The 13,589-nt window shown below is 45.2% G+C and overlaps 1 protein-coding gene across 1 annotated transcript; it reads left to right on the forward strand.

Moving 5' to 3' along the window:
• Positions 1-366: 366 nt before the first annotated feature.
• cyth4b (cytohesin 4b) lies at positions 367-12,887 on the forward strand. The gene is made up of 13 exons (XM_031811492.1): positions 367-589; positions 3,692-3,774; positions 3,969-4,033; positions 5,236-5,302; positions 7,103-7,221; positions 7,649-7,729; positions 7,915-8,027; positions 8,354-8,502; positions 8,888-8,999; positions 9,283-9,359; positions 10,788-10,859; positions 11,127-11,281; positions 11,848-12,887. The coding sequence occupies exons 1-13, from the start codon at positions 571-573 to the stop codon at positions 11,927-11,929; spliced, it is 1,194 nt and encodes a 397-aa protein (XP_031667352.1). The 5' UTR covers positions 367-570; the 3' UTR covers positions 11,930-12,887.
• The last annotated feature ends 702 nt before the right edge of the window (positions 12,888-13,589 follow it).

Here is a 13,589-nt window from a genome sequence, read left to right on the forward strand (position 1 = left end):
AGCATCATCTTCAGTGTCACTGACTCTTTCAATGAAAATAAGTTGCTCATCTATAAATAACTTTTGGGACTTGTTGACTGAACTGTAATGGTCATTTAAAAACACTAGAGGGCGTTTTGGTGCAATTTATCAAGGAGGAACCGTTTTCTTTCCCTCAGTCTGTTTTTGGTTAATTCTGTTCAACGTGTCAATAACCACTTCGTCAAAGTCTATTTATACATTACACAAAATACAATAAACTACTCGTCATGTTGATTATAACATTTGTTTCGTTTTCAAGTAAACACTTTACTGTAAACTATAACATAAATCTACATTGAGGCAGTTGCTACATCATTGCGGATGTAGCAACTTCTGTTCTGACGACGTTGATTTTCACAAGTAGCCTCGAGCCTATAATGTGACGGGAGAGAGAGGGTGTGTTGCAACAAGATAATCTTGACTGTCACTTTACATTATTGAGCTGTGGAGTTTGCATGGATGACACCGGTTTGTTACTTTGTAATGTATAATACCTGTAGGTTATAGGGTCCGTAGGCTACTGAGTTTGACCGTTTCTCCTGTGTGCCAATGACCGATTGCCAAATGGGTAAGTTCACTTTTTAATTTGTTATTGCATTTCAATTCAGGGTCTAAAATGTTATTCTCACCTGTGAATAGAAGCATTGCTACCAAAAGTAATCATAGTGGTAGGCATTATTATCTTGAATTACCCTACTTGTTTTTAACGATATTGTAACAGATTTTCTACAAATTAATATACGTTTTCATGGTCTTGCAAGAGGAACTATGTCCTTTCCTTCCTTTCCACTGACATCCCTCCTGTTTCGAAACACTGTGAAGAATGATCATGACAGAAAGGGGAATGGTAACACCTTGATGAATGAACGGCTACTTCATGCTCAGTTGTCATGACACCTAAAAGGATGGAGGACTTATTTTAGCCCGAGTGACAGTCTGTTTGTGGTATCATACCAAGTCCTTGTCACTCATTGCCATGCTATAGCCATGAGTTGACAAAAGCCAGACATGTCTGGGACCTGGCTTGTTTTATTATGTGGTACATAAATATAACATCTCCAAACTTCATTTCCTTGAGATACAAAAAAGGTTATTATGTAGCTAAATTGCATTTCTTGTTAAAATGCATTGTAAATTATTACATAAATATCTCATCCCAAAACTTAATTTCATGGAGTTACACAGATTATTTTGAAGCTAAATAGTATTTTGGTCATGTCAGTGTGTGAGTTTCGGGTCATATTACAGGCTGTATGAAGGCTGTAGAACAGAGAACTAGTGGTTAGCTGTTTAACAGCAGTATAATAGCCCATATCTAACACTAACTAACCAAAACTGCTGCTTGTTGATATTTTTCTTTAACCTCTTAAGTTAGAGCCAACACCCTCTTCTGGTTCGCATGGATGCATGCCTACACACACACACACACACACACACACGCACGCACACATGCACACACACACACACACGCACGCACACATACACACACACACACACGCACACATGCACACACACACACACACACGCACGCACACATACACACACACACACACACGCACACATGCACACACACACACACACACGCACGCACGCACACATGCACGCACACACACACACACGCACGCACGCACACATGCACACACACACACACGCACGCACACACATACACACACACACACACGCACCCCCCCACCCCCCCCCCCCCCAACCATGGTTCATGGTTGCCAAGCTTGGATGAAGATAAACAACGTGAGTTTGGTTAGAAGCTCTTTGCAGTTCTTTTATATTCCTCCTAATGCATTACTTTTCACAGCTTCACCAACACATAGAAAACACCCCGACATGGTGTGTATGGATATCTAGCCTGCTATAACTGAACTGGGTAATATCACATTCACTATTGCATTAACACAGTAGCTCATGCATTTGCATACCACACACAAAGTTAGGAGCCGAGAGCTCATCAGGTGGGAGTATAGACAGACAGTTGTGGGATGAAGGGTTGTGAAAGAGAGAGTGGAAACACAATGTGATGGGATACCTGTGTGCTGTATCTGAATGGCTTGTGGTGATGACTAGTATCATTCCTATGAACGATACCAGTCATATTCTGGCCTTCTTCCTGTTAATTTCATGCTATAAATCTCTCCTGTGGCCGGTTCAGTGGTTTGCCTATAATGTGCTTTTCATTTGGTTAAGATGATCTTGCAGATGTACGTAACAGGGATTTGTTTTTAACTGTCGGCCATCTGATGAGATGTTGTGGACTTCTGGTGCTTCTGAACGCACGCTTCTTCCTCTTCCTCCTCCATCATCCTCCTCATGTTCTTCTTCTTCTCCTCTTCCTCCTCCATCATCCTCCTCATGTTCTTCTTCTTCTCCTCTTCGTCCTCCATCATCCTCCTCATGTTCTTCTTCTTCTCCTCTTTCTCCTCCATCATCCTCCTCATGTTCTTCTTCTTCTCCTCTTTCTCCTCCATCATCCTCCTCATGTTCTTCTTCTTCTCCTCCATCATCCTCCTCATGTTCTTCTTCTTCTCCTCTTTCTCCTCCATCATCCTCCTCATGTTCTTCTTCTTCTCCTCTTCCTCCTCCATCATCCTCCTCATGTTCTTCTTCTTCTCCTCTTCCTCCTCCATCATCCTCCTCATGTTCTTCTTCTTCTCCTCTTTCTCCTCTTCCTTTTCAATCCACTCTCCTCCCTCTTCCTCCATCTCTTCTCTACTTCTCTTCCTCCATCTCTTCTCTCCTTCTCTTCCTCCATCTCCTTCTCTTCTCCTCTCTCTTCTTTTACTCATCTCCTTCTCTTCTCCCCTCCTCTTCCTCGATCTCCTTCTCTTCTCCTCTCTCCTCTTTACCATCTCCTTCTCTTCTCCCCTGTCTTCAGATAATAACCTTCCTGTTGTCGTGTCTCCACTACAGTGTCTTCAGATAATAACCTTCCTGTTGTTGTGTCTCCACTACAGTGTCTTCAGATAATAACCTTCCTGTTGTTGTGTCTCCACTACAGTGTCTTCAGATAATAACCTTCCTGTTGTCATGTCTCCACTACAGTGTCTTCAGATAATAACCCTCCTGTTGTCATGTCTCCACTAGAGTGTCTTCAGATAATAACCCTCCTGTTGTCATGTCTCCACTACAGTGTCTTCAGATAATAACCCTCCTGTTGTCGTGTCTCCACTACAGTGTCTTCAGATAATAACCCTCCTGTTGTTGTGTCTCCACTACAGTGTCTTCAGATAATAACCTTCTTGTTGTTGTGTCTCCACTACAGTGTCTTCAGATAATAACCCTCCTGTTGTTGTGTCTCCACTACAGTGTCTTCAGATAATAACCTTCCTGTTGTCATGTCTCCACTACAGTGTCTTTAGATAATAACCTTCCTGTTGTTGTGTCTCTACTACAGTGTCTTCAGATAATAACCTTCCTGTTGTTGTGTCTCCACTACAGTGTCTTCAGATAATAACCTTCCTGTTGTCATGTCTCCACTACAGTGTCTTCAGATAATAACCTTCTTGTTGTTGTGTCTCCACTACAGTGTCTTCAGATAATAACCTTCCTGTTGTTGTGTCTCCACTACAGTGTCTTCAGATAATAACCCTCCTGTTGTCATGTCTCCACTACAGTGTCTTCAGATAATAACCCTCCTGTTGTCATGTCTCCACTACAGTGTCTTCAGATTTCACTGCAGATGAGAGGTTGGAGATTGAGAGCATGAAGATGCATAAGAGAGACCTGCTAGAGGACATCCAGGTAAACACACGCACGTGCACACGCACACGCACGTGCACACACACACACACACACACACACACACACACACACACACACACACACACACACACACACACACACACACACACACACACACACACACACACACACACACACACACACACAGAGGTCTATGGTCTATGAATCACCCTTGTCTGAACATCCTTTTCCAGAAGCTAAAGATGGAGATTGACAAAGTCATGGCTGAAGTTCAAGACTTTGAGTCTACAGAGGAGAAGTGAGTGGCCTTTAATCTTTTATCCTTCCTTAACCATTATCACTGTTCTTCTTTTTAACCATTAGGCTTGTGCATTCCCTATTCATTCCCTATTCATTCCCTATTCATTCCCTATTCACCCCCTATTCATTCCCTATTCATTCCCTATTCACCCCCTATTCATAGCCTGCTCACCCCCTATTCATATCCTGCTCACCCCCTATTCACCCCCTATTCATTCCCTATTCATTCCCTATTCACCCCCTATTCATAGCCTGCTCACCCCCTATTCATTCCCTATTCACCCCCTATTCACCCGCTATTCATAGCCTGCTAGACCCCCAATTCATTCCCTATTCCCCCCCTATGCATAGCCTGCTCAACCCCTATTCACCCCCTATTCATAGCCTGCTCACCCCCTATTCACCCCCTATTCATAGCCTGCTCACCCCCTATTCACCCCCTATTCATAGCCTGCTCACCCCCTATTCATTCCCTATTCACCCCCTATTTACCCGCTATTCATAGCCTGCTAGACCCCCAATTCATTCCCTATTCCCCCCCTATGCATAGCCTGCTCAACCCCTATTCACCCTCTATTCATAGCCTGCTCAACCTCTATTCATTCCCTATTCACCCCCTATTCATAGCCTGCTCAACCCCTATTCACCCCCTATTCATAGCCTGCTCAACCCCTATTCACCCTCTATTCATAGCCTGCTCAACCCCTATTCACCCTCTATTCATAGCCTGCTCAACCCCTATTCACCCTCTATTCATAGCCTGCTCAACCCCTATTCATTCCCTATTCACCTGCTATTCATAGCCTGCTCAACCCCTATTCATTCCCTATTCCCCCCCTATTCATAGCCTGGTCAACCCCTATTCATTCCCTATTCACCCCCAATTCATAGCCTGCTCACCCCCTATTCACCCCCTATTCATTCCCTATTCACCCCCTATTCATCCCCTAATCAGTCCCTGTTCATTCCTTATCCATCCTTTACATGTGTTGTCCTTTATTAACTATGTGGTCATCTTTTATGAACGTATTATTCTTTGCTGATGAATCACTTCTTCACTAGTTGAACATGTCTTATAATTTCCTGTCCTGTAGCTAACAACCCAGACAATGAATTACACCGACCTACTTCACTGCATCGTGTTTGTTTACAAGGTCATTGGTTAAGAAGTTATTCTGTTATTGTTTTCTCTCTATGCAGCAAAGTCCTTGAGAAAGGAAAGCAGTTCTCAAGCGGGAAGAAGAAATTCAACATGGAGCCTAAAAAGGTGAGTGAACAAATGGTCTGTCATCGTGAGAGAGAGAGGGGAGGAGAGTAGCGAGAGCAAACCACATCCTGTCCCCTCTGTGTGGGGGGAGGAAATGTTGGGGGGGGGTTAGGAGCATGTGAGACCACCTACAAGTAAGTACACACGTACACAGACACTGAAGCCATGATGACATCATACTTGACCTATGAACCACAGCTCTGTATAGGTAGGTTGTGGCTGGAACAAATTATTACATTTTTCCTCAATTCTTACAAGGTTTAGTCTGAGAGAGTAGTACAGTCCACTCATATCACCTTTGAATGTAAGTGGTGTGTGTGTGTGAGTGTGTGTGTGTGTGTGTGTGTGTGCGTGTGCCTGAGCCACCTTCTCAGGTCAAACAGAGGCTCCACTATGGGCTTCCTTTCTGACAGGAAGATGCATCTCTCATAACAGCAGCAATGCCTTGTGCGTGTCTCATCAAGACAACGCACTGTGGTTAAAGTTCAACCACAGCACCATAGTTCATAGCTGTGACAACCATCTCACAACATGCATCTGTTGTCATCCGTTACCTTCTATTCTCCTGGACTAGATACAGAGTTAGGTAAAGAATATACCAGCTATCTGAGTCAGGGAAAGACATTGGTGGAATGTCAAGTGATGTCTGAAGTTAAATCGTGTGTTACTGCTGGTCTGGTGCAAAACCCTGTACTTACCACTAGCTCCCTCAAGACTAGGGTTGGTGACCACTGCTCTAGTGGCTAATGCTATTTACATCCAGTAGCTCTCCAAGACTTGGGTTGGTGACCACTGCTCTAATGTCTAAAGCTATTTACATCCAGTAGCTCTCCAAGACTAGGGTTGGTGACCACTGCTCTAGTGGCTAAAGCTATTTACAACCAGTAGATCACCAAGACTAGGGTTGGTGACCACTGCTCTAGTGGCTAAAGCTATTTACATCCAGTAGCTCTCCAAGACTAGGGTTGGTGACCACTGCTCTAGTGGCTAAAGCTATTTACAACCAGTAGATCACCAAGACTAGGGTTGGTGACCACTGCTCTAGTGGCTAAAGCTATTTACATCCAGTAGCTCTCCAAGACTAGGGTTGGTGACCACTGCTCTAGTGGCTAAAGCTATTTACAACCAGTAGATCACCAAGACTAGGGTTGGTGACCACTGCTCTAGTGGCTAAAGCTATTTACAACCAGTAGATCACCAAGACTAGGGTTGGTGACCACTGCTCTAGTGGCTAAAGCTATTTACAACCAGTAGATCACCAAGACTAGGGTTGGTGACCACTGCTCTAGTGGCTAAAGCTATTTACAACCAGTAGATCACCAAGACTAGGGTTGGTGACCACTGCTCTAGTGGCTAAAGCTATTTACATCCAGTAGCTCTCCAAGACTAGGGTTGGTGACCACTGCTCTAGTGGCTAAAGCTATTTACAACAGTTGACTATTGACACAGAATGTAACTTTTCCCCTCAGTTACAGTGCTGATGAGAAAGAGGAAGAGATATTGAGTTTTAAGGAATAGTGCATTTTTTATAAACGGTGCCCTAATTCCGTCTGAAGCTTTTAGGAAGTCTAGTCAAACAGATGGAATCTGTGAGCTCATTCTGAAACAAGACAAACAGCAGCATTTAACAACCAATCACAGATCGGAAGGCCGGTGTGTGTGTGTGTTACTCACTCTTATCACTGTAAAATCTATATATAAAGTGTTATATTTCAAGTGTTTTATAGTATCTGACTGACTGATTGTCTAATTGACTGGGTGATGTATTGGTTAATTGATGTCTGTTTTAAATCATTCTAGGGTATAAACTACCTGGTAGAGAACAAGCTTCTGGAGAGGAACCCTCAGCCAATAGCAGAGTTCCTTTACAAGGAGGAGGGGCTCAATAAGACTGCTATTGGAGACTACCTGGGAGAGAGGTACAGTAGGGACATGGTTATGATGATGATGGTGATGATGATGATGGTGGTGGTGATGATGGTGGTGGTGATGATGGTGGTGATGATGATGATGATGATGATGGTGGTGATGGTGATGATGATGGTGATGATGATGATGATGATGGTGGTGATGATGATGGTGATGATGATGGTGGTGGTGATGATGATGGTGAGGATGGTGATGATGATGGTGATGATGATGGTGAGGATGGTGATGATGATGGTGATGATGGTGATGATGATGGTGATGATGATGATGATGATGATGGTGGTGGTGGTGGTGATGATGATGATGATGGTGATGGTGATGGTGATGGTGATGGTGATGGTGATGATGATGATGATGATGATGATGATGATGATAGCTATTGTAGTTCGTCTGCTCAGTCTGCTTGTGTCTTTACAGAGAAGACCTCCACCTCCAGACGCTGAAAGCCTTTGTGGACCTCCATGAGTTCTCAGACCTCAACCTGGTACAGGCACTGAGGTAGGTTGACGGACTGTTCATCAACTAACCTTTCAATTCTCAGCTATGTTAAAATGACAGAATACATTTGGTCAAATAACTGTAGATGACTTGGGCTGAAGTTGTAGTCTGAAGGCAGAACACAGGAGCTCTGTGAGCCTGACTGGTCTGAACCCCCTGTCTGAATGTCTGTCTGTATGTCTCAGGCAGTTCCTGTGGAGTTTCCGTCTGCCCGGCGAGGCTCAGAAGATTGACCGCATGATGGAAACCTTCGCCACACGCTACTGTGACTGTAACACGGAAGTCTTTCAGTCTACAGGTGTGTGTGTGTGTGTGTGTGTGTGTGGTGTAACCACTCGCTACTGTGACTGTAACGCAGAAGTCTTTCAGTCTACAGTTGTTTGTGTGTGTGTGTGTGTGGTGTAACCACTCGCTACTGTGACTGTAACGCGGAAGTCTTTCAGTCTACAGGTGTGTGTGTGTGTGTGTGTGTGGTGTAACCACTCGCTACTGTGACGGCAACACAGACATCGATCAGTATAGAGTTGTGTGTGTGTGTGTGTAGATGTACTGTATGTGTTCTCATTTCCCTGAAATCCCAATTTAAACTGTGTATAATGTCTACATTTCTCTGTGTTCCCTCAGACACCTGTTACATCCTGTCGTTTGCCATCATCATGTTGAACACCAGCCTCCACAACCCCAACGTGAAGGACAAGACCCCTCTAGAGAGATTCATCTCTATGAACAGAGGCATCAACAACGGAGGGGACCTGCCCAATGAGCTGCTCACGGTGAGACACAACATCCAATCAGAGAGGCCACATAGGTCACATCATCAGGAAGTAGTAGTTCATTGACCAATGAGATGTTCATGGCGAGACACAGCAGCCAATCAGAGAGGCCACATAGGTCACATGATCAGGAAGTAGTAGTTGGTTGACCAATGAGATGTGTATGGTGAGACACACCGGCCATTCACAGTGTTCATATAGGTCACATGACCCTGAAGTATTGGGATCGGCCGCTATGTAGCTATGGGGTTTGGTTTGATTGGTTTGAATTCTACCTTGATAGCAGTGGAAAAATGTAGTTGTATAAAAACTAAACATAATGTATGTCAAACCAGGAAATGGCCCTTACTTCATCAGCTGGCTTCTCTGCTGTCTCCCTCTTCAGAAACTGTACGACAGCATCAGGAACGAGCCCTTTAAAATCCCAGAGGATGATGGGAACGACCTGACTCACACCTTCTTCAACCCCGACAGGGAGGGATGGCTCCTCAAACTAGGTGAGACACCCAACAACATGGCCATGATATCATTTAGCTGACGTACCTCTTAAATACTGTTGCTCCTTGGGGAGCTCCGCCCTTCACAGATATCCAGAGATGTTATTAGCTGATTTACAACTCACACCTGGAACATTAAAAGCCTACCCTAAACAACTACCCTTTCCTGTTCGACTCTGTAGTCTAGTGTAGCAAACCAACAGTAGGATGCAGTCTAGGTAGTAAACAGACAAAAGCCGTAGCATATCTACAGTATGTCAGATGTGTGTGTTTGGTTGGTCAGGAGGCAGAGTGAAGACGTGGAAGAGGAGATGGTTCATCCTGACTGACAACTGCCTCTACTACTTTGAGTACACCACTGTAAGTCTCTACTACTTTGAGTACACCACTGTAAGTCTCTACTACTTTGAGTACACCACTGTAAGTCTCTACTACTTTGAGTACACCACTGTAAGTCTCTACTACTTTGAGTACACCACTGTAAGTCTCTGATACTTTGAGTACACCACTGTAAGTCTCTGCTACTTTGAGTATACCACTGTAAGTCTCTGCTACTTTGAGTACACCACTGTAAGTCTCTGCTACTTTGAGTACACCACTGTAAGTCTCTCCTACCTGTCTACTCCTCTATGCCCATCCCTCTCTCCATCTCACTGACCCCTTTCAATACCTCTCCATTCCTCCTTTAAGTTCATCTACATCTCTCATCACCTTCTCCTTCCTTCCTTTCTAACTTCCCTATTGATTTTCATCCCTCCATCTCTTCCCTGCCCAATGAAAACATTCCCTCCATCTCTTCCCTGCCCAATGAAAACATTCCCTCTGCATCGGTTATATCCCTCCACACCCCTCCTTCCTTGGTCCCTCCCTCCATCCTCTACTGCAACTCCCTCCATCCATCCCTCCCTCTCTAAACACCTTCCTATAACCTCATCTCTCTCTACAGGACAATGAGCCCAGAGACATCATCCCTCCCTCTCTAACCTCATCTCTCTCTACAGGACAATGAGCCCAGAGACATATCCCTGCCTCTCTAAACACCTTCCTCTAACCTCATCTCTCTCTACAGGACAAGGAGCCCAGAGACATCATCCCTCCCTCTCTAAACACCTTCCTCTAACCTCACCTCTCTCTACAGGACAAGGAGCCCAGAGACATCATCCCTCCCTCTCTAACCTCATCTCTCTCTACAGGACAATGAGCCCAGAGACATATCCCTCCCTCTCTAAACACCTTCCTCTAACCTCATCTCTCTCTACAGGACAAGGAGCCCAGAGACATCATCCCTCCCTCTCTAAACACCTTCCTCTAACCTCACCTCTCTCTACAGGACAAGGAGCCCAGAGACATCATCCCTCCCTCTCTAACCTCATCTCTCTCTCTCTACAGGACAAGGAGCCCAGAGACATCATCCCTCCCTCTCTAAACACCTTCCTCTAACCTCACCTCTCTCTACAGGACAAGGAGCCCAGAGACATCATCCCTCCCTCTCTAACCTCATCTCTCTCTACAGGACAAGGAGCCCAGAGACATCATCCCTCCCTCTCTAACCTCATCTCTCTCTACAGGACAAGGAGCCCAGAGACATCATCCCTCCCTCTCTAACCTCATCTCTCTCTACAGGACAAGGAGCCCAGAGACATCATCCCTCCCTCTCTAACCTCATCTCTCTCTACAGGACAATGAGCCCAGAGACATCATCCCTCCCTCTCTAACCTCACCTCTCTCTACAGGACAAGGAGCCCAGAGACATCATCCCTCCCTCTCTAACCTCATCTCTCTCTACAGGACAAGGAGCCCAGAGGCATCATCCCTCTGGAGAACCTGTGTGTGAGAGAGGTGGTGTATGCACGCAAACCGGTAAGAATACAATACCCTTAGACACTCATCCTTCAGTGTGTGAGTGTGTGTGTGTGTGTGTGTGTGTGTGTGTGTGTGTGTGTGTGTGTGTGTGTGTGTGTGTGTGTGTGTGTGTGTGTGTGTGTGTGTGTGTGCGCGTGTGTGTGTGCGCCATGTGCGTGAAAGAGAGAGAGTGAGAGCGGACCAGTAAGAATGCACTACTCACCCTTACTTATCCTTCCGTGTGATTGACTTGATTGCTCCTGTCTGTTTCTCTGTGTTCCTCAGTACTGTCTGGAGCTGTATAACCCCAACAGCAGGGGTCAGAAGATCAAGGCGTGTAAGACAGAGACAGACGGCAGAGTGGTGGAGGGGAAACACCAGTCGTACATGATCTGTGCCGCTACCGCTGAGGAACGAGACACATGGATAGAGAGCATCAGGTACTACGCATGGAAAAACACACTGGTGGGAGGAGCTACAGGAGAATACACACACGCCAGTGGAGGCTGGCGGGAGGAGCTATAGGAGGACGAGCTCATTGTATTGGATGGAGTGGCATATATGGAACGGAGTCAAAGGTTCCCATGTGTTTTGGTGTGTTTGATACCGTTCAATTGATTCCATTCCTGCCATTACAATGAGCCCATCCTCCTATAGCTCCTCCCAGTTCCACCACACACACACACACACACACACAGATAGATAGACAACACAGTGACTAGAGTCTCCCGACCAATCAGGAGGCAGACATTCCAGAACGTCGCGATTCAAAACCAAAGTTTGCAGGCAAAACCTTTGCAGTGGTTTTAGTGAAGGTAGTTCGCCACTCGTTAAAAAGAACCTCTGTGGTCTCCATCTTACCAACTATTTGATTTAAGCGGTAGAGCAGTGACCTAGGCAGTGACCTACTGTAGTTCCTCTATGTTGTCTAGGCTGGGCTTTTAGAGGCTACACACGCAATCACCACACCATTAACAACCCAGCATCCTGATATGTCACGTTACAGAGCCAGCATCACCAAGGACCCCTTCTATGACCTGGTGTCGGTGCGTAAGAAGAAGGTGATCAACCAGGCTCCCCAAGACTGAGACAGGACAGCACCCCCTGTGGATCAATCACAGTACTGCATCACAGAGGGAGACGGAACCCCTACAGCAAATAGCACAATCAATAGACTTAGGTTCAGGTTCAGTTGAACTGACTAAGCATTGGGAACCTGGACACTTTCAACAGTGAGAATGAGGACCTTCTACCTTAAAAAGGAATTAGAGCTGAACTTTTGTCATAATGAGAATTGAGGGATAATTTGTTTTGTTGCAAGAAGAGTTCCTGAGAAGACTGCTGGGGACTGATTTGGACTTTTATCTGGATTAAACAGGTGGAACTGTGTACTGTCTGGAAGAGGGACTTCTCCTTTTCAACCACCACCATGTCAAAGGACTTCCTTCTTACCCTGTGAGATTAAATACTGTCATTGTCAACAGCTGTCAACGTGACCTGTACATACTGTTTGTTGAGGTGGTGACAGAAGCGAAGCCAAGAGAGCGGTTTCTCATGTACATACTGCAGATAGATACGACCTCAAGCATGTCTGATTCCACCTAATGTCCTTGTATGACTCTTTGATTGTGTCCCAAATGGTGCCCTATTCTCTATACAGTGCACTACTTTCCACCAGAGCCTTATGGACACTGGTCAAAAGTGGTGCACTAAATAGGGAACAGGGTGCCATTTAAGATGCTGTTATAAGACCTCTGTGTCTGGTTTATCATACCTGTTCTATGTACTGGATGTACATCATGCTAATAGATACCACCTTGATCGTTGCTGGCTTCACCAACTGTACTGGGGCGGCAGTATTGGGCCAGTGGCCTCGAGGCCGCTGGTTCGAATCCCCGAGCCTCCTAGGTGAAAAACTGTTGATGTGCCCTTGAGCAAGGCGCATGACCCATAATGCTCCTGTAGATTGCTCTGAATAAGGGTCTCGGTTAAATGACTGAAATGTATTTGTCTCTGTATGCTAATACTATCTCTGAGTCGCCTGGTTATTGTACCTGTTCTGTGCACTATAGATGAGACTGTATTGGTTAGAGAGAGAAACCATCACATCTCACCAGGAAGTCAACACAGTATTTATATCACAGAGGTGAATAGAGACAGCATACAAACACACAAACAACTCTTCTGTCACCGTCATGCCACACAAGCACCAAACACACACACACAACCTGGGAGTACATATACAGAACCTGGGAGTACACATACAGAACCTGGGAGTACATATACAGAACCTGGGAGTACATACACAGAACCTGGGAGTACACATACAGAACCTGGGAGTACATACACAGAACCTGGGAGTACACATACAGAACCTAGGAGTACATATACAGAACCTGGGAGTACATATACAGAACCTGGGAGTAAACATACAGAACCTGGGAGTACATATACAGAACCTGGGAGTACATACAGAACCTGGGAGTACATATACAGAACCTGGGAGTACATATACAGAACCTGGGAGTACACATACAGAACCTGGGAGTACATATACAGAACCTGGGAGTCATATACAGAACCTAGGAGTACATATACACAACCTGGGAGTACATATACACAACCTGGGAGTACATATACTCAACCTGGGAGTACACATACAGAACCTGGGAGTACATATACACAACCTGGGAGTACATATACACAACCTGGGAGTACACATACAGAACCTGGGAGTACATATACACA

Source organism: Oncorhynchus kisutch, unplaced genomic scaffold (genome assembly GCF_002021735.2).
Source record: "Oncorhynchus kisutch isolate 150728-3 unplaced genomic scaffold, Okis_V2 Okis01b-Okis20b_hom, whole genome shotgun sequence".
Taxonomy (NCBI): Eukaryota; Metazoa; Chordata; class Actinopteri; order Salmoniformes; family Salmonidae; genus Oncorhynchus; species Oncorhynchus kisutch.

Bases quoted from the DNA above. Each gene is read 5' to 3' on its own strand.
- cyth4b (XM_031811492.1), top strand. The intron at 3,775-3,968 runs GTAAACACACGC...ATCCTTTTCCAG, and splicing joins ACCTGCTAGAGGACATCCAG to AAGCTAAAGATGGAGATTGA. The intron at 11,282-11,847 runs GTACTACGCATG...GTCACGTTACAG, and splicing joins ACATGGATAGAGAGCATCAG to AGCCAGCATCACCAAGGACC.